Source organism: Chenopodium album, chromosome 20 (assembly GCF_948465745.1).
Source record: "Chenopodium album chromosome 20, dcCheAlbu1.1, whole genome shotgun sequence".
NCBI classification, from domain to species: domain Eukaryota; kingdom Viridiplantae; phylum Streptophyta; class Magnoliopsida; order Caryophyllales; family Amaranthaceae; genus Chenopodium; species Chenopodium album.
The window spans coordinates 13,983,355-14,003,975 of NC_137853.1; the positions used below are offsets into that span (position 1 = coordinate 13,983,355).

Consider the following 20,621-nt stretch of genomic DNA (forward strand, 5'->3'; position numbering starts at 1 on the left):
TAACAAAGAAGAAGAGGAAAGAGAAATGGAAGGAGAAGAGAAAAGAAGGAGAACAGCAGTAGATATGAAGGAGAAGAGGAGAGAGGAAAGAGAGGGGAAATAGAAGGGGGGAATTGGGGAAGGGTCAACGCCGGAGTCTAGGTCAATGTCGGAAAATAGACTCAAGTGGCGTTTAACAACAAATTTTTGAAAATGGGTGGTCCTAGACAACAAATTTTTTTTGGGTGGTTTTTGACAAAAAAGTGTTTTTAACGGGTGGTTTCTGACAAAATATCCTAAATATTATCATAATTCTAATATCTATCATGTTAGTTGTGTTTTTAACACTCTATATAAATATAAATCTATTTATATCATATCATAAACGTTCAGATCAAATCATATAGTTGTGTCACTTATCGCTAAAAACATCTTTAATTTTGTAATAAATAAAAAATCATGTTAATATGAATCTATTGACATCTCACAGTTGTTTTCGAATAAGTCAATCCATTTGAGATCCTGCAACTCCACTTTATTTCCTATTCACTTAGCCACCTTAGATTTGTTAATCGAGAGCAATCTAATGATATCTCGTTTGATAAATACATACTAGCATTTTTTTTTTTTAAAAAAAAAAAAAAAAAAAAAAAAAAAAACTACTGTGTGTAAACAAGATCAAAACTTAGTCAAACTTAAAAATTAGATCCAACCAAATTAGATTAGAGAAATTTATTACAAAGAAATAAGTTTGGTATGCACCCAATTACCCATGATGAGTTATAAATCCACCCACCCGAACCTCAACAAATAAAGGCAACCATTTGCGATTTGTTGTTGTTGTTGGTAGTAGACATTCAAGATTCAACAATGCTAATAAAAATATGTCAACCATGTCTCAATTGACAGATGGAGGCCTTAACATCCAAGCAAAGAATCCCCCCACCAAAAAGTTCTAAATCTACACTCTTCCACCTCCAAAAATACCACATTTTTTGTTCCCAAAAAACAATAAACAAAAATTTCCCCTAAATTCCAAACATACCCTTTACCTCTTTATTACCAGAAAAACCTGACTTTTTTCTTTCTACACATCCTCTGTTCTTCTTTCATTATTCTCCCTTATGGTATTATACCCAAAAAAAATCCCATTAATTAATTCTAATAATGGGTACCAAAAAATTAATGCTAACCCTCATTTTATCATCAATCACAATCTTCCTTATTTACATCTCAACCATATTATTAACAAAACCCACAATTATACCCACTAATAATTCCTTCAAATTAGTCATAAAACCCAATATTACCAAAACTTATCCTGTCACATTTGCATACTTGATCTCAGCATCAACAAACGACGTTTCGAAGTTAAAGCGAACATTACTTGCACTTTATCATCCGGGTAATTACTACTTGATCCATTTTGATTATGGAGCTCCGAAATCACAGCATTTAGAAGTTGCAGAATTTGTATCAAATAATGAAGTTTTTTCTCAAGTTGGAAATGTTTGGATTATTGGTAAACCAAATCTAGTTACTTATAGAGGTCCAACTATGCTTTCTGCTACATTACATGCCATTTCCATTCTTCTAAAGACTTGTCAATGGGATTGGTTTATTAATCTCAGTGCCTCTGATTATCCTTTGGTTACTCAAGATGGTATGGTGAGTACCGTTTTTTTTTTAATATATTATTTTTCAATTCGAAACGAGGTATAGGGTACTCGCCTTAAGTCCCTGCCCTCTTGAATTAATAGTCACGTTGATAGTGTAATCTGAACTAATAAGTCGAGATGGCGGGAGTAATTTGTATCTCTTAGAAAGTAATTTAGTTGTTGACTTTTTTTTTTTTTTCCTTTTTTTGCAGATTTAATCCATGCTTTTTCTGACGTACCAAGAGATTCAAATTTTATACAGCATTCCAGTAGACTGGGTTGGAAATTGTAAGTGTTTTTTTTACTAGTGATTGTGTCGGTGGTTAAAAGCCATAAAAGGGTATGTAAATAATACGTATTGTGATTATAATAATAATAATATTGAATGGTAAAATATTTATTTCAGGAATAAAAGGGGAAAGCCAGTGATAATTGATCCGGCTTTATACAGTCTAAATAAATCACAGATTTGGTGGGCTGTTAAGCAAAGGGGTCTTCCCAGTTCTTTTAAGCTGTTCACAGGTTAATTACCCTCTAATCTTTTTTTTTATCTAATTAATTGCAAGTTATATCATATTTATAATATGAGGTACTCCGTCCTTTTTCTTAAGACTTTCTCCCGTTAATCTGAATTTTACTCACCTCTACTTTATTCCGTTTAACCCCACTATCTTTCTTTAACAATTTTTTAATACTCCACTACCCCACTTACCTCTTATTTTATTTAAGTCAATTAAATTGCCTAAAACTATGTGCCGGTCAATATGTATCACTTAAAAAAAACGGAGGGAGTAGTACTTGTATGAAGTAACTTAAAATTATTAATCATTGTAAAACTTAGTGATAATAATAATAATAATAATAATAATAATAATAATAATAATAATAATAATGTATAATTTTTGTTGGGGTATTTTTTTTTTTTTTTTTCTAATTGAGAAAAAACATTTGCATGTGAAGTTTAGAAAGAAAATACACGCAAAGTGTATTAGTGATGGAAGGGAATCATGTGCCCTTTATATCGTCCATAAATTCACATGAATGACACATTAAAGCGTTATAAGTGAGCTAGCTATAAGCCTTTAAAAAAAAAAAGGTGAGCTATCTATAATAAAAATTCTACAATGTCATTCTTTAAAAATGATACCACAATATCTATAATGGTCTCGTACAATTTTTGGAATTGACACCTTGCATGACCCTTAATAGATAAAATTTTTTTGCATATTGCATTACTAGCTTAATTTCCCAAGACCCAAAATTCACGCATGTATGGCGTATGCAGTGGTTATTAGTCTAATTTCACAAGTTCAATTTCTACCAACTGTGGTTCTCGAGTTGTCCCAAGCAATTTTAGTAGAATAAATTTCGAGATCTACTTTCGTAAAAGTCTCCTATTCAGCTATCTTTCTAGCAATGATCATGTTAAGTTGACAAGATATTTGTACTATTTTTTTTAGTGGTGATGTGGTAGGCCATAGAAGAGGTTCAAGGGTTAACCTCTTACATATTGTTCATCATTATGTAAAATATGTCTTCCCTGAGTGCATCCATTTTGTCTATCACATTAAAAAATGTTACAAGTACATTATTAATTATATTTTTGATCTAGTCAATTTTGTTGGTTTTAATAATTATCATTACAAATTGAATAATTATAAGTTGTTGCTGAGATTCAAAGTGACAGTGACATGTGTTAATGATTAAATATTTGGTCCTGATTTGATTAATTAATTCATGATCAACCACTTATGATTTGAAGTCTAAACCACTAATCCACTTTGCATCAACTGATTTAACATTTGATTAAAATATAATTACCTTGTACTACTATATATATGCTCTATGCCTTTGACTTGACCTACTTATTATAAAAGTCCATCTATACAACAGTTACACCCCTCCAAAACCCATAATAATATAAAACCTCATTATCATATAATGCATTAGTACTTTTATACTCCAATAAGGGTAATGCTATACATATGTCTAATACTTTCATTATATGTACTTGTATAGCAGTTTTTATTTATTATTTATTATGTTTCGTCTTTGCCTCTGTTGTGTAAAGATACTCTATGATTAAGTAGAGTAAGTGAAAAAATGGGAATAGTGTTAATTTACCAAAAAAAAAAAAAAAAAAAAAAAAAAAAAAAAAAAAAAAGCTTAACCTATAGTTGATAAGCTCAGATCTTAAAATGAAAATATATTTCACCTTTTAAAAACCAAACCAAATAAATATTAAAAAGATAAAGAAAGATTGTTTTTCAAATAAATGTTTTCTGTCAAAACAAATGAGTCTTGTTATTATTCATGATAATAATATCGAAAGCTCGTCTTTAACACTGGTTATACTTTAAGTCTTTAAGAGTGAACATTATACGTACAGTCGGGGCAGAGCTAGAATTTTGAAGATAGGATGTTGACATTATGTCTATGGTGTGTTAGAGATCGTAAATTACTGTATATAAATATATATTTAAGAAAAAGAAACAGAACTTATGGGTAGCTTAATTTTTAACGGGGTGGTGTCGACCAACACCCCATGCACCTTATTAGTTTCCCCACACTGATTACCATGGCAAACATTTACTGAGTACTGTAATATTATGGAAAAGCTAATCATTGAAAAAGATTTCTTTCTCTTAGGTAAAGTGAAAAGATATGTTATTATAATCTACATGGTTTTGTGTATTAGATCCTCAGATCAGATCATTGTCAAAAATATAAGTAACTGACTCACAGCAAAAGTAGTCTGTTCTGCCAGTTGCAAAAATGTTCTGTTTTGTCATAATTCATCAAAGTAATCTCTAAAATTAATTATGGCCAACAGATGCAGCTTGGGCTAGATAATCTAGATGATGCACATGCTAACTCTAACATTCATGCACATGCTTTGTGGATTGTAATATTGTACCAACAGTACTTGAGTTCTGAAATTTTGTTAAATGTATTTTATAAATGTATAATCATACTTGAATTGTCAGTTTAATATTAGTATCTTTTGTAATTTTCAAATGGTCGGTTCATTTTTAATATAATAAGATGTTAGATTCTTTTAATTATGTCTCTATAATCTTTTTGTTTTTGTAATTTTTCATGTTACAGGCTCTGCTTGGACAGTTTTATCAAGGTCCTTTGCTGAGTATTGCATAGTAGGATGGGAAAATCTTCCAAGGACACTACTACTCTACTACACCAACTTCGTGTCCTCGCCGGAGGGCTACTTCCAAACAGTCATATGCAACTCTCAGGATTACAAGAACACTACAATTAATCATGATTTACACTACATCACTTGGGATAACCCTCCTAAGCAGCATCCGAGATCACTAGGTCTCAAGGATTTCCGTAGAATGGTCCTTAGTAACCGACCATTTGCTAGGAAGTTCAAGAAAAATGATCGCGTTCTTGACAAAATTGATCAAGAAATTCTCAAGAGGAGTAAGTGGCATGATACATTTAGCTATGGCGGGTGGTGTGGGGGGACTGATGGAGGACAAGGCAGTTGCTCAGGGTTAAAAGCTGAGAATTATGGTGTTTTGAAACCTGGTTCTGGTTCCAAAAGACTTAAAACTTTGTTAACAAAATTGGTTTCTGCTAGGAAATCTAATAAACATTGGTGTAGATGAGGCACCAAAAATGATTTTTTTTATGAGTCCAATTTGTGCTTGTACAATACAGAGTAATAATAAATTTTGATTACTTAATTCGTTAAGTATAGTAAATGCTAAATGGTACTATAGAAGTATTTTTGTGGAAAATGGATCATATAGTTTTGTGAACTTCTTGATTCTAATAGAAGAGCTATGTTTTACATACTCATTAGGAAGGATGTTAAACCGCAAGAGTGAATGATATAGAGTCTATACACGATCATGATGACTAATGAGAGTGAGTGATATGAGCTGCTTAGATTAAGTTTTGAAAGATGACAGTATCAGGAACACTGCAGTCTGCAGACTGTAGTTTGAAAGAAAGTTCTATGTTGGATTGCATACTCAAGCTCGAGCTAGTTCAGCTGAGTAAAGAGTATAACCCGAGCTTGAACTCGTAGAAAAGTACTGTAACAATTACCAAAATACCAACTTCTTTGATTTAGTATGTAAGACCACAAAATTTATGTACATGATCATAGTCAGATCTCTGTATGTTTCTGTTATGATATGCTCCAGAGAATATTCAATTCACTGACAGTTTAATAATAAAATCTGAAGCTGTTACATGTACCTGACTGAAAAAATTGAATTTCCTCGTCTTTTCCCCATTAATTGCAAGGATGTAAAGCTGCAAGAGTCTATAGAAGATAACAATGAGTCCATAACTAACTAAAGTGGCTAATGAGCCGTATAATTGAGATGAGTTGCTTAGATTACATTACGAATGAAGAGTTTCAGGAACACTGCAGTCTGCAGAGCTCAGTTATGAATATCATAGTTTGAAAGAAGTTTTCTGTTTTGGAACGCGACTCAAGCTCAAGTTAGGGGTGAGCTCAACAGAGTAACCGAAGCCTGAACTCGATTAGACAAACTTAGAGCATAGACTTGATAATTGAGCTTACAGCAACTCTTAGGCTCGAACTTAAAATCATATCATGCTTACAATATATCCCTACCCTGTAACAAGAGTATTAATCTCATTATACATTTTTGTATCTGATTTTCTGAACTACTTTTCGTTTTAATAATAAAAGAAGAATCTTGCACAACTTAGTATCCTAGAATAACAGTAAACAACTTCTTTAAATTACTTGTAAGACCACACAGGCTTCATGTACATGATCATATTCAGAGCTCTGTACTGTTTTCTGTTTTTCTCCTGAGAATATTCAATTCAATGACAGCTGATTAATTAAATCTCCAACGGTAACATTTACCCGACCGCCAAAATTAATTTTCCTCATCTTTTTCCATTAAATTGCATTGCTCAATGCATACATTGCCCACTGTCTTTAATTTACATTTTAAATGCTGCACATTACAGTATCCCAAATCAAAAGAATACATAATAAATATACAAGTAATTAAAAACTTTGCACAAGTCTTGTTTAAAAGAATAAAAATAAAGTGGTAGATCCTTCATTAAGTTGACAAAATTATGAAGTAACATAATCTAATACACCAGGAAAGTGCACCCCTTAACAAAATAACCTTAAACCCCCTTGGCCCCTAGTACAAACTCATAAAATTTGATCGGAAAGTGAGGGTAGACGCCGGAAAAAGTTGGCAGGAACCGACGGCATGTCACCTCTAAACTTGGGATGTCTCAAGTAATAGAATGTTGAACCCAACACAAAAGCCTTAAATGGTACCACGTAAAATGCTATCGAGGCGATCAAGCAAAATACCAAAAATATCCCTGTTGCTCTTGGATCCCTCCAATTGTACAAGGCTTCCACTCTTTCCCATTGGGCTGCCATGTCCCCCAAAAATGATTGGGCTCTTCCTGCCAAGGCTCTTAGCCTATCGTACCTGACCCGAACCACATCGTGTGGTCGTGTTGTTGGTAGCCCGTCAAACTCCTCATCAAGCTCGTCGTTGGACACTACATCCACACAAGATATTCGAGGGTCCATGCTAAGAGGGACCTTGGCACGGTACCTAATTCGGAAGGCTAGGATTAGGAAAGCATACATGAAAAATGTTGGCAGCACAAGGTGTGGGCAGACTACAATAGCTATGAGTACAATGTGGACTAAGATGGTTGTTGGTGTGTGAGCCCAAGTTCGAATTCCATTGAGCCACCGAGCCAAAGTGGCTACTTTAGATAGCCCACTAACCACTCTAAACCAATTGACCTTGCTCTTCCTCATGCTCCAAATGTGAGTGTCTGAATCAAGCATGTATTGGACCACTTCAAGGCCCAAAGGTGGCTCAGACCGAGCTAGCCTAGCAGTAACGATTCTCATCGCTGTGTGGCGCAGGATGTCTTGTTGGGCTCGGCCTAATGGACATACATAGTGCATTCTAGGCAACATTGGACTTGAATATGCTTGAAGTAGACTAATCCATGATGAGCAAGTAAACCTTAGACTTATCTCAATCTCACCCATCCTTCGTGCCCCACCCGGAAGCAACACTGTAAGCGGGTACGTGTTTGAGTAAACCCGGTTTGCATCAAGGGCCGATAAACGCAACCTCACCTTTCCAATACGAATATCTTTTCCGGGTTTATTTGTTTCATCTTTGTTGTACCGCCCATTGTCAAACACCCCAATGGTTACAACAGTACACGGGTCATATACATCCCACGTATACTGCTCGTTCCATCGAGGGTTAAACCGATCAAGTATGGTTCGTGTACGAACCCACTTAGGCCCGTATTTGGCCACAACATAAGCATCCGTGGTCCCACGGGTACCATCTCTAGTTTTGACGGGCAATAAGTTGTTAGCCCCTCGAATCCCAACCTCAAGCAAACCAATTGGAGGTTTGGCTAGCTGCTTAGCCGAGGCTCGGACATCACTAGTCACCTGAGCAGCCTCATCAAGCACGTGATACCCTCCTTCAATGCAAGTTCTCAAGTGTATTCTCCCAGCATATGGCTTACTCTTTTCATCCTCCCCAACCAAATTGAACCATCTTGACTTAGGCTGGGCCCGATTATCCGTCCTCCGTTCGATGCTTGCCACGTGCACCTTCGCAAACCCGACCGATTGTCCACTTGTAACATCATCAACGGTGACCACCAAGAACGGATCAAACGGCTCCGCAGCCACAAACACCAAGTCCTCATTCCACGTAGGACTAGTGGACCCCAACGTCATCCGACCCGTCTTAAAGACCTGACCACCAAGCTGAGCCTTAACATAAAGATCAGTTGTTCGGCTTTTTGGTTCGGATGATCCCGAACCTAATTGCAAATCTTGGGTTTGGATAACCGTTACACGCAAATACCACAATTTTGGAGACAAATAAACCTTGGCTCGGGTCTCAGCAATCAACCCACCCGAATCCGATTGCCAAGCCTCCTGAAACGCCTCGTCGGCTTGTGTCCCAACCCAAACCGCGACCATCACATCAGCACTCGCACCTTCCGAACCTTCTAGAGTGTACCACTGCGGCGCTAACGGACTATCCGGTGGTACACGTTTCGGTACCTCTTGTAAATCAAACAACACCGTTCCAAGTGATTTCTCCTCAACTTTCACAACACCCTCTTTTTCTTCCTTCTTGTTCACCGTCCAAACTGACACTTCTAGTGAACTCGAATTCAACCCTTCCTTATCAAAAGCAAACACCTGATCCCAATCCTTCCCACTCTTCTCCGACGTCGTTTTGATACTATGAGTTCCAATCACTAGCTTAGCAAAGCTCAATGACTCCCCTTCCGAACTCAATAGCTTCGCCTTTATGACTCGAACATAAAGAAAAGGCATCCTATCTACTAAATCATACCCAGTTCCATGCCTTCGATCCGACCCCGACATAGACCGTACCTCAAGATCACTCCTCATACCCGAACCACTACCACTACCACCACCACCAGTCACACTAGGACTAGCTAAAGAAACCTCCATATTCTTCTTCTCACTAACTCCCACCTTCACATTCTCCGCAACAGGCGGACTAACCACCTCTGCCTCCACCGCCTGATCAGGCGGTGGAGGCGGAGGTGGATGATCACCTTCCTTTTTACCTTCATCCTTCGCCGCAGGAGGCGTATTTTCCTCCTGCGGCTTCTTCTCCTCCTCCTTACCATCGCCCTTATTATTATCCTTCCCCTCTCCTTCCTTAACTTCAACTTCTTTCTTCTCGTCCCCGGCCTCAGGTTTTTTCTCCTCCACCTCAACCTTCTTCCCCTCCTCCTCCCCCTTCTTCTCCTCCTCCGCCGCAACAAGCGGCGAAGGAGGATCCTCATACCAAACCTTAAGCCCAATCTCCCCTTTAATCTGCGAAAAAACACTCCGTTTTTCCAACGGATAATAAATCAAACTCTCCGACCCCAATTTCGCAAAAGCAGCACCACCAATCTTCACCTTCCCAAGAAAATTCGACCGTTTTCCCGTCTTCTTATCATTGTAAATGTTGAGCTCTAATACCTCTGAATCCATTGATTCCGCATTATGCACGACGAATTCGAGCTTCTCATCCCACTGCGGGTTGAGATCTCGTGTAATCGTCTTGGTTCGACGGCGTTGGCCGTCGAAATCTACCATTACGAACGCACTGGCGGTTCCTTGACCGTCTTTTGGCATTAAGTTTTTAGCATTGCAGATTTCCACCACCAATTTTCGACCGTTGGAGGTGTCTGCCATTGTTGATATTACTTTGTTACTAATATTAGAAAGTGGTTGGAAATTTAAAGGAAAAAAATTGAATGAAATTAGTAATAGTGGAAAGTTGTGGGTTACTTTAGTGGAGTGGGGAACAGTGTGGAGTGAGAGAAGGAAATGGGGGGAGAATTGATATTTATATGTGGAGCGGGCAACGGGAAATAGAATTAGGACGCATCAGATGAGTGTCAGCCACGTGGAAGATTGTCTGATTGTGAAAAATTAAAATTTAATAATTTTTCATCCGTGTTCGAATAACCGTTCCTCCGTTTGTTTATAGTTGTAATAATTCTCTAAAATGAAAGTGTCAAAATTGTTGTAATACGATAACACATTATAAAATAGAGATTTTTATGGTGAAAATTGTAGAATTACGGCAATTACCGTGATAAAGTATATGTTGCAACTATAAAAAAAAAAAAAACAAATGAAGTAATATTTATCTCTTTTTATTAGGCCACATCACCAAGTTAATCTTTAATTATACACAACACCATTTAATCTACCGGATAAGAAGATTTGAACACCTTATTTCTTATGAGAAGGAAGGTTATTTAGCCATCTAAGTCAATTATCAACAATATTGTAAATATGAAAATAAATATATATAATAGAAAATCACAATGATATACGTAGTCCTTAGGACTATTAACAAGCATTAAATATATTCCTAAAATAGATATAAGTTGGGAATTCACAACAAAATCACGTGCAAATCGGTGTAATTAATGTTAATTAATCGTTTATATTTCCATTTTTAGCTTCTTATACATAGTTCGTAGGGCTATGTTTAACATTTTTCTATTTAATGTATATTTGAGCATGTTCTCTTCAGCCTAAGTTTAATTCACATTCTAATTTCCTCCCCTGATAAAATATTCAGTTCAGTTCAACTCAGTTTAATAAAATCAGTTGAGATCCTAAATATAAAAGTTATGCATTAACAAATGTATGAGGTACTATTTTGTAGTGCTAGAAAGAATGCAAATTAGTGCAACTTTGCAAATACTATCTATAAACACAAAGAATAATATTGTATGTAATAGTCCTTAATAAAGAAATGAAAGAATAAAATAAAATAAATTAACGGGCACTGAATATTTTGGTTAGGGAACTACTGCAGTACTGCTCACTACTGCTGATAATCTGATACAGTTTCAGGAGCTTCTGTTTAGTGTTTGCTGAATACAATCGTTGTGTTTAACTTTTATTGGGGTTTATTATTTTTAATTGGAACAAGAACATTGTAAGAGTTTATCTATATTATATGTAACACACGTAATTATGTTAAGAATTATATAATTCAAAGCATCTGGTCGAAAAGCAGGAGTTAGGTATATTAAGATTTTTATGGCAAGTTGGTGGTAGGGGTGTCCATAATTCGGATAAAAACCGAAATTCAATCCAATCCAAACCGAATTATCAATTCGGATCGGATCCGAACTTTAAATTGGATCGAATCGGATTGAAATTTTTTGAAAATTCGGATTTTCGGATCGGATCGGATTGACCCTATTCGGATCCAATTAAAACCGAACACCGAACTTTAAGATGCCAGCATTTATAATATGGTCTGTTTTGGTTTATAATTGGGCCTTTAAAATTTAGCCCAAATACATACTATATAAATAAAAACCCTAAATTTGCCTATTTCAGTCTTCATTACACGCCTCTGACTCCCTCAACCCTCAACTCCTCAAGCGCTCTTTGCCTCTTTCTTCATCACTTCATCAGTTCATCATCTACTCTGCTACTCATCTATCTCATGAAAATTTAAATCAAATCATTCCTTTTTATATATTAATATTGTTACTGATTTTGAATCTAATTATTATTTTCTCTTTATTTTTTCTCCCAATATCAAGATTTGTGCAAGATATCCATTGATGAGCCTGATACAGTTGAGGTTTTAGACGACTAAGCTTCTGCCTTGATTAAAGAATGCTGGTGGGCTGTTTTTGCTGCTGTTTTTGCTGCTGTTTGCTGCTGTTTTCTTCTTAAGTTGCTGTGCGCCTGTGCCTGCTAGTCTGCTACTGCCAGAAGTGCTACTTATTTTGAACAAAAATCATGCTACTTAATTGTTGTAATGAACTCTTAGTGTCGCCTTTTAGTTGTACTACTTATGTTAAACAATTTAATTTGTTTGGATGTTAAGCAATTTATGTTAATCATGACTATCATTTTATGTTATCGTACTAGTTTATTAGACGTTATAATCAACTTAATTTAATTCGGATTTCGGATCGGATCCAAAATAACCGAATTAAAATTCGGATTGGATCGGATTGGATTGGAAGAGTAATTCGGATTGGATCGGATTGAAAAATGAAAACCGAATTATAATTCGGATCGGATTGGATTTGGCCTAAATCCAAACCGAAAACCGAATGGACACCCCTAGTTGGTGGTACTTGTTAATAATTATGCAGAAAAGTTAGAAAATTGATCATTAACGGGAGTATTTTGGAACAAAAAGGTACTAGGAAATTTTGTGATTCAGCGTGCCTAGTGCTGATCCTCTTGAGGCACGCACTTGTTTTTACATATATATACAAAGTATAAAATATTTTATATATATATATATATATATATATATATATATATATATATATATATATATATAACCAAGTTATAATGAGAACTAAGGCTAAATAAGAACTAGGAAATAATCAAGGCCCTTAGATCATGTTAATCGGACGGCTCACATGCTTCTCGTGTCATTAATGACATTTTCGTAATATTTGAATGTTACAAACTGATTTCCAGTTTCATTTCTAAAAAGTAAGTAAAAGTAAATGAAATCAGTCATAAAGTAAATGAAATTGCCTTAAAAGTTAAAAATTGAAAAAAAAAAGTTTGAAAATCCTCAAAATTATGAAAATGCCATGAATGAAAACAGGTGAGATGTGAGCCGTATGGAGCACGATTGAAGGCTGAGGTTAGTTCCTAGTTCCTATTATTCACCTTGGTTCTCACATGATCTCAATTATATATATATATATATATATATATACATATGTATATATATATACATATGTATATATATATACATATGTATATATATATACATATGTATATATATATACATATGTATATATATTATTTTTATTGGATATTTAGAAAATAAGACCACAAAAAAGTCAAAATTTTAATTAAAACACCACCCAAAAAAAAAAAAAAAAAAAAAAAAAAAAAAAAAAACTCTTATCATAACACCGCCAAAAAACCCAAAATTTTGAGAGTTAACTGAGCCCTCAATTGTTACATTTTTCACCGTTTGAATACTCCACTTTTTTTTTTCGCTGTTTGAGTACTCAAGCCCAATTTCCGGCCAAAAAAATTAAATACCCAAAAAGAATTGAGTACATTGGGTTAACAATTGAGTTCCTTGGGTTAATTTTTAGTTTTTCTTTAAAACTTGTTTAGTTTCTTCAAACTAACATTCTTGTACCAAAATTGTAATATAAGGTCAGACGTCCCAAATTGTAAGTAGAGATCCACAGTTTACGTACAATTTGTATCACAAAAATAGTTTACATACAAAAGTCAATAAGAAAATTAGATAATAACAAATAATTTATTAAAAATGGGATTTTATTATATGCTCAAACAAATATATGTATGGCTATGTAAATAAATTAATATAAAGTTTAGGCCACCACCACTGCCAACAATAGTCCACGCACCATCATAAATATCTGAGTCATAAAACAAGAAACAAAACTCAACTTTATATATAAAAAAAAGGAATAACGAGTCGCAGATCAAGCCGATTTACCGCTACAAGTTATTTATGACACTATTTTTTTTGTTAATTTAGCTGATATTGAAAAGTGTAAGATCACCTTAACTATTCATCTTACACAGAGGTCCATGTGAGACCGCTTTTAATTTTATTAAGGTGCTTTTCAAATTCTAGCTACATACTTAGATTTTTTTCTTAAAAATTAAAACAATTGTTTGAAAAGTACACGTACAAATTTTAGATTTTTATACTAATTAAAGTATATTTTATAGAGTTAAGTATAAAACAGAAGACTCAATTGTTGCAAAATATGGGGAAAAGGGACTCAATTTATTTTATAGAGGAAAAGGGGACTAGGGTTAAATTTCCGGTTAAAGGGGGTGTTATCAGGTGACTTAACTCACCTTTAACCCAAGAAGAATTAAGTCCCTGGTAAAGAATTAAGTCCACTCATTATTGCCTTGATTAAACCAAATGAATTTAATCCCTTCATTAATCATTCTTTTTTTTTTAAAGAAACGTGGGGCTTAATATTAATCAAGGAGTTAAATTACATCCAGGTCCACAATAGTTGATACACTATGCGGAAAAGAACTCAAACAATTGTTCAACCCCACCCATAGGAACAAGCCTAGCAACTTAGTGTGCAACAACATTCCCCCCTCTCTTCACGTGGCTACAAGAAAATAAAGGCATTAAAGCCACCACTCAAAACATCAATATCTTCAAGAACAAGATCAATAGGAGTTCTTCCATTCTTCTTTCTGCAAATGGCCTTCACCACTTCAAGTGCATCACACTCAAGCTCCACTTTCCCAAAACCGAGCCGGTGCGCATTAGGAGATAGCACTCCCCTCGCTGCACACTCAGCTCTTACACCTCCATGTCCACTTGAGACAGCAGCATTATATGTTCTGAAGTCATCAACCAGTTTCAAGAAGCCCAGGGCACCAATCATTGCGTTCTGCCAAGGTGTCTCGTGTACTATCGCATTACGCAACGACCATGTTGCCCATGGCATAGCAGCAAAACATTAATCATTCTTGCTATTGTCTCAAAAATAAAATCGTTTGAAATTAAGAGAGTGCAACAACAAAAGCTTTGTTTTTTAAAAAAAATTTAAGGACGAAAGGAGAGCAATGAAAGTGACGATGCTCTGTTTTGTTCCCAAAAAGAAGCAGGGACTCAATTCTTTACAAAGTAAAATATTAAAAGAAATAAAAGGTATTTTTTTTTTAATTGGTTAACCAAGGGGACTCAATTGTTTAATCAAGGGGACTCAATTCTTTCCCTTAATTAATTAAAACTCATCGACAACCCATGGCCGTTCTAGCCCAGTCCCCTTTTCCTCTATAAAATAAATTGAGTCCTTTTTTCCCATATTTTGTAAGAATTGAGTCACCTATTTTAGACTTAACTCATATTTTATATCAATCCATCATTCATGGTTGAATAATCTCACTCTTGCTCGATCTCATATTTTGGGGTGACTGGGTGACACTATTATCAGATTCAATGCTATTGTTCTTCTGACTAAATTGTTCATTGGTGCGAATTTTAGATGAATAAAAATAGTTATTGTACGTTGGATGGTATGTAATAAATTTTATAACCAGTGTTGAGAACAATATTTTTAACTTATTTAGTTTCTTCAAACTTACATACTCCATACCCAAAAAATGAAAAAAAAAACAATTGAGTATCCAAAGGGTGAAAAATGTAAGAATTGAGGGCCTAATTGTGTGGTTAACTCAAGATTTGATTTTGTCACCACCTAGTGGATGTCGTCCAAAAAAATCGTTTGTAAATCCAACTAAGTACAAGAGTCACTTATATATATTGATTAAAAGAAAAAAGAAAAAACCCTAACCCAATCCCAGTCAGCCCCACCACCGGCACCTTCTTCTCCAGCCGCGCCTACAGCCTAACCCAAGTCGCCGGTGTAATTCCCCTCGTGATTGCTTTAATGAGGATTTGATATACTACTCACATCAACAACATGTCATATTTCTTTTAGGGATCTCATGTGCTAAGAAATTCCTCACTTAAGCATGCTTGGCTAAGAGTATTCTTGGGATGAGTGACCTAAAAATGGTATCAGACCAACCATGTGGCCGCATGCTAATTGTGGATAATTAATCCTATGTCAGTCACTTAGTTGGAAGAATTTTTGGGCTATTTTTGTCTGTTGGACTTAATGATTTTGATGATGACACAACCTTACTTACTTTCATACTAATAAAGGCTTGATTGTTTGAGTGTGTGATCAGTGCAAAGACTAGGAGAATTAAGTGTCGAGCAAAGATACCATGAGGAACAGGAAAGCCAGAAACAAAGCTATCCAAAAAGAAGAGTTCCCTCACAAGAACTGGCGCTTCAGAAATGAAGACTTGAGAAGAGAAGGTTCCCTCAGGGAACAGAAGCTTCAGAGAAGAAGCATCACCAGAGAAGAGAAGTTCCTTCCAAGGAACGGAAGCCTCGGAGTAGAAGCTTCATCAGAGAACATGAAGACTAAATATATTTTTATATTTTAGGATTTATGTAAGTATAAGATATTAAATGGCACTCGAAAAATCTGTGTGGAATTGGTCTAAGAAGATAAAATTGTGCATGCTAGTTTTTAGGAAAACGGTTGCAATCTAAAACGTTTATCTTTTGAAAGGGATTTTATTTCTTTCTGAATTTCGAAAGTATCTTGTGCAAAAAGATTTTATTTTATTTTCTTATTTTCGAAAATATCTTCTGAAAAAAATAAAATCACCATGTTTTCCAAAACTTGCGGCCTACTCTCCCACGTTCTTCATCAAGTCGTGGTTCTGCAAAATTGAGGAGTTCATGGTTCCTTAAATTAAGGGACATGATCTTCTTAGTGGGCATGAGTAGTGGCGTAATGGGTTTACTGCACAATGAAGTTTTCCAAAGCGTTTATAGCTCTATAAATAGTTCATAATTTCTGTTGGAAAAACTTGTCCTTGCTCACATAAGTTTTCAAGCTTTTAATAGAGTCAAGCGTCCAATTCCACATAAGTTGATTAGAGTGTTCTTAATGTTCTTATACTAGAGTTTGTTTTTCTTTCGAGTTGTAATTGGCGAATGGGGAAGTTCGAGTGAACATTTGTGTATGAGAAAGAGAAGAGAAAGAGAAAAGAGAAAGAGAAAAGAGAAAGAGAAGAGAAAGAGAAGAGAGAACAGAGAAAGAGAAGAGAGAACAGAGAAGTGAGAAGAGAGAACAGAGAAGTGAGAAGAGTAACAAGTTGGGTGACTTGTTCCTCAGGGTCTCAAGTTCGTAGAGGAACTTGAGTTTGAGTCTTTAGCTTGTAATAGGATCATTTGCCCTATTCTAGTGAAGATTCTTTTCCCAAAATCCCAAGTGGTCGTGGTTTTTCTCCTTGTTAGGGCCAAGGAGTTTTCCACGTAAAATCTCTCTTGCATTCTTTAGTTCCTTTAGTTAATCTCTCAGTTCCTTTAGCTAACTTAATTTTAATTCCGCAAAAAGTTTGGCTAAACTCTTATACTACAATTCAACCCCCCCTTCTTGTAGTATTCATTGAAACAACATTGTCATATCTAGAATGAATGTAACACTTTGGCTACCCAGTTGCCATTATGCGTAATATTTGAGTCCCCAGCTTTTTAGGCGCAACGAGGGCGTTGCCGTTCTCAAGTGGGGGTGTATGTAATACCCCTCATGATTGATTTAAAAAGGATTTGATATACTACTCATATCAACAAGATGCATCTTCCCTTTAGGGATCTCATATGCTAAGATACTCCTTAGTCAAGTGTGCTTGGCTAGGAGCTGAGTAGTCTTGGGTTGGGTAACCTCCTGGGAAGTTTTCTCGAGGTGCGCATGAGTGAGGACAAAAATACACCGAAAGGACTTGTGTTGGTTTATGGGGACAATTGTTGGCCCTTGATGCACATTTTGTGACAATAGGCCCCTCCCTAATTTGTTTGGGGTCGGGGTGTTACTGCCGACACCCATGTGTAGGAGTTTATAGGTACTATAATGAGGAAAAACCTTAATCATATTCATAAAGCACCTAATCCCAAGATCGCATGCATAACACATAAGAGACACATAATCATACCTTTGAAGCGTGAATTCCACGTAGCAATTTGACAGGCAAATCAAGGAGAGAATAAAGCCCCAAGTGTTGCTCCTCTACTTAGGGCTTGTTCTCTTACGTTGAAATTCAGTTCAGTTCAGTTCAGTTCAGCTGAGTTCAGTTCAGTTTAGTTCAGTTCAGTTCAATTCAGCTCCTAATTTCCTTCTCTTATAAAATATTCATTTCAGTTCAGTTCAGTTCAGCTGAGTTCAGTTCAGTTCAATTCAGTTCAGTTCAGCTGAGTTCAGTTCAGTTCAGTTCAGCTGAGTTCAGTCAATGAGAACAGGCCCTTAGTCCACGAGATTCGAACGAGTAGTCCACCAATACTAGATTGGTCGAGTGAAAGAGGAAAACCACGATCACCACCTTTATGGACAACCGACCATCGCACAAACCACCACCACCACGAACCACCACCGACACCGAGGAGGAGGAGAGAGCAGTGAAAGAGAGAGGAGTATGAGAGGGTTAGGTTTCGTGTTTGCTAATTAGGGTTTGATCAAATTTCTCACTGAATTGCTTGCTAGCAAACCCTAGGCACCTAGTTTATTTATAATCCTATTATAATTAGACTAGGTTACGAAGCCCAAAACTCTCCTTATTCCTCCCTATGGCTGGCCACTTAGAGTGATGAGGCCCATGATGGGCCTCGTCCTCTAATGCTCGACCTAGGCCCTTTGTGTGACCTTATAGGATCCGTCACAGTGGGCTTTGGTCTATTTTACTAGCCCTAAGATCGTTAGTACCTCTAGCTATGATATAACGACGACCCAAATGTACGAACATAATTATCTCCATAATTTGATCCATATATATATCTAGTAATTGCACATGACGAAGACATAAATCCTTCAATCTCCCACTTTTCTGAGACAAGTATGCAATATTCAAATTCCTTAAGTCAAAAAGTGTCGATTTGATAATATGAGTGCATCGCAGGACATGTCGAGATCATATTAGTCTACAAATTGTTTCTTAAAATCTGAGTTAGAATTACAAAACCAAATGATTACTGAGTAATACATTTGAACGCGGTCATGTATTTTTTGAATTCTCCCTCTTCAAGAGGCCATGACACATTTCCAATTTAATAGGTAGACTCAATCCAATTTTGTGGCAATAAGGCTCCCACTCAACTTTTGAAGTAACCGGAAAACATCCTTGATAATTCCCTTTTACGGCATGACGTTTGAATGCACCACAGTTAAATCAATCATTAAATGAAATCAATGTTCCACTCATGTCAAAGGAATCCACTAATATATCCGGAAACTCTATACTTGAACGAGCATATTCATGTGATTGACCGAGCATCACTATGCCCCTATAGCCCATGAAACTGCACTATCCAATCAATACTACATGCTAGTCCATTTATTGAAATCATTTATGTCCACTTTAATGATTTCGAACTAGGAACTTAAATAATATATGAATTTTGTTCACCTGTGGGGTTTTATTCACCAGGTCATCAACCTGATGAGCCCATCAATCCATAATTATTTTGGACATTTTATTTAATTTCCAAAACCATAATTAAATAAGAGAAATAATAATTTTTGTTTAAAACATAATTCTACAAACTGATGCATCACTTATGTAATATGTTTTCTCAAAACATACATAACTTAAATTACATAACTTGCTTCAATTCAAGACTTTAATATGACTCTTATACCTTAGTCTATGGAAGTAGTTTAGTGATTTCTCACTCATAATAAAACTTTGTAGAACATGACCTCCCGTTGGACAATGATCTCATAACTGTGGTAATATCACAAATCTATTATTTTGGATTTGTGATGTGACCCTAGCTCCTTTGATTTTGGCAAAAGCATCCTTTTAGTCACATGACAATTTGATCCAAACTTCCTCTCTAACCACTTTTACTGTATCGATATACACATATTCTAACATTGAGTATGCAACAGCGCTCTGCTTTGAACTTTTCAAGCTTATTGTCCTTCTCCAACTAGACAAAATATGCATCTAGATCAAGCCTATTTGGAAAGCTTACATCCGCATAACCTTTTGACAACTAATTTTCTTTTTCCACTATTAAACTAGATACATTCCTTTAGTTCTTCTTAAGTACTCAAGGATTTTCTCTTATTAGCTTTTGGTATGCTAATCCCAAATTTGTTAGAAACCTGCTACATATGCATAAATCATACGTAACATCTTGCTTATACATATCATGGAACACATAATGAACCCTTTTGCAAAAGCATAAAGTACACTATCCATACGACTCAACTCTATTAGCTTTTGAAGGCATTGAGTTTTACTGAGTGTAGTACCTTGAGACATGGGAATGGATCCTCTCTTGGAGTCTTGCATCTTGAACTTGTCAAGAATCTTATCAACATAAGTTTCTTGATTAAGTTCAAACATTCTTCAAGATTCACTTTATGGATTTTGATTCCCAATATGTATTCAACATCTCCTAAGTCTTCCATGTAGAAAACAACTTCTTAACCATTACTTGATTTATTCAAGCATTGATATGTCATTTTACAAGAACTGTATGCCAACTACATACAAGATTTAGAAGATCAATTTCTCCCACTAAACTCCTTGTCTCTACAAGATTCCTTTTCGTTCTATTAAGGAAATCAAATTGTTTGATTACCTTGTTGAAACGAATGTTCCCACTCCCTGATGCTTACTTCAATCCATAAATGAATTTCTGAAGTTTGCAAAATTTTCTAGGAATTTCTGGATTTCATAATTCTTAGGTTGTATCATATACATACCATTCATCAAGAATATTTCATGAAGGCGACTTTGATCTCTATAACTAGAATAATCCGAATAGGCTTACGCAACTAATAGGTTTGACCCCATTTATAAGG

At 35.6% G+C, this 20,621-nt stretch overlaps 2 protein-coding genes across 2 annotated transcripts; one reads left to right on the forward strand and one right to left on the reverse strand.

Moving 5' to 3' along the window:
• The first annotated feature begins 917 nt into the window (after positions 1 to 917).
• Positions 918 to 5,408, forward strand: LOC145597820 (beta-glucuronosyltransferase GlcAT14A-like). Its single transcript, XM_081654067.1, has 4 exons — positions 918 to 1,642; positions 1,850 to 1,925; positions 2,044 to 2,159; positions 4,746 to 5,408. Exons 1-4 carry the CDS (start codon positions 1,147 to 1,149, stop codon positions 5,267 to 5,269), a joined length of 1,212 nt encoding a protein of 403 aa, XP_081510193.1. The 5' UTR covers positions 918 to 1,146; the 3' UTR covers positions 5,270 to 5,408.
• A 1,265-nt stretch (positions 5,409 to 6,673) lies between these two features.
• On the reverse strand, positions 6,674 to 9,986 carry LOC145597819 (multiple C2 domain and transmembrane region protein 14-like). Its single transcript, XM_081654066.1, has one exon. It carries the CDS (start codon positions 9,892 to 9,894, stop codon positions 6,817 to 6,819), a length of 3,078 nt encoding a protein of 1,025 aa, XP_081510192.1. The 5' UTR covers positions 9,895 to 9,986; the 3' UTR covers positions 6,674 to 6,816.
• Between the last annotated feature and the right edge of the window lie 10,635 nt (positions 9,987 to 20,621).

Coding starts and splice junctions, on each gene's coding strand:
- LOC145597820 (XM_081654067.1), top strand. CDS start 1,147: ATGGGTACCAAAAAATTAATGCTAACCCTCATTTTATCATCAATCACA. Junction 1,643..1,849: donor TCCTTTGGTTACTCAAGATG/GTATGGTGAGTA, acceptor CTTTTTTTGCAG/ATTTAATCCATGCTTTTTCT. Junction 1,926..2,043: donor AGTAGACTGGGTTGGAAATT/GTAAGTGTTTTT, acceptor TATTTATTTCAG/GAATAAAAGGGGAAAGCCAG.
- LOC145597819 (XM_081654066.1), bottom strand. CDS start 9,894: ATGGCAGACACCTCCAACGGTCGAAAATTGGTGGTGGAAATCTGCAAT.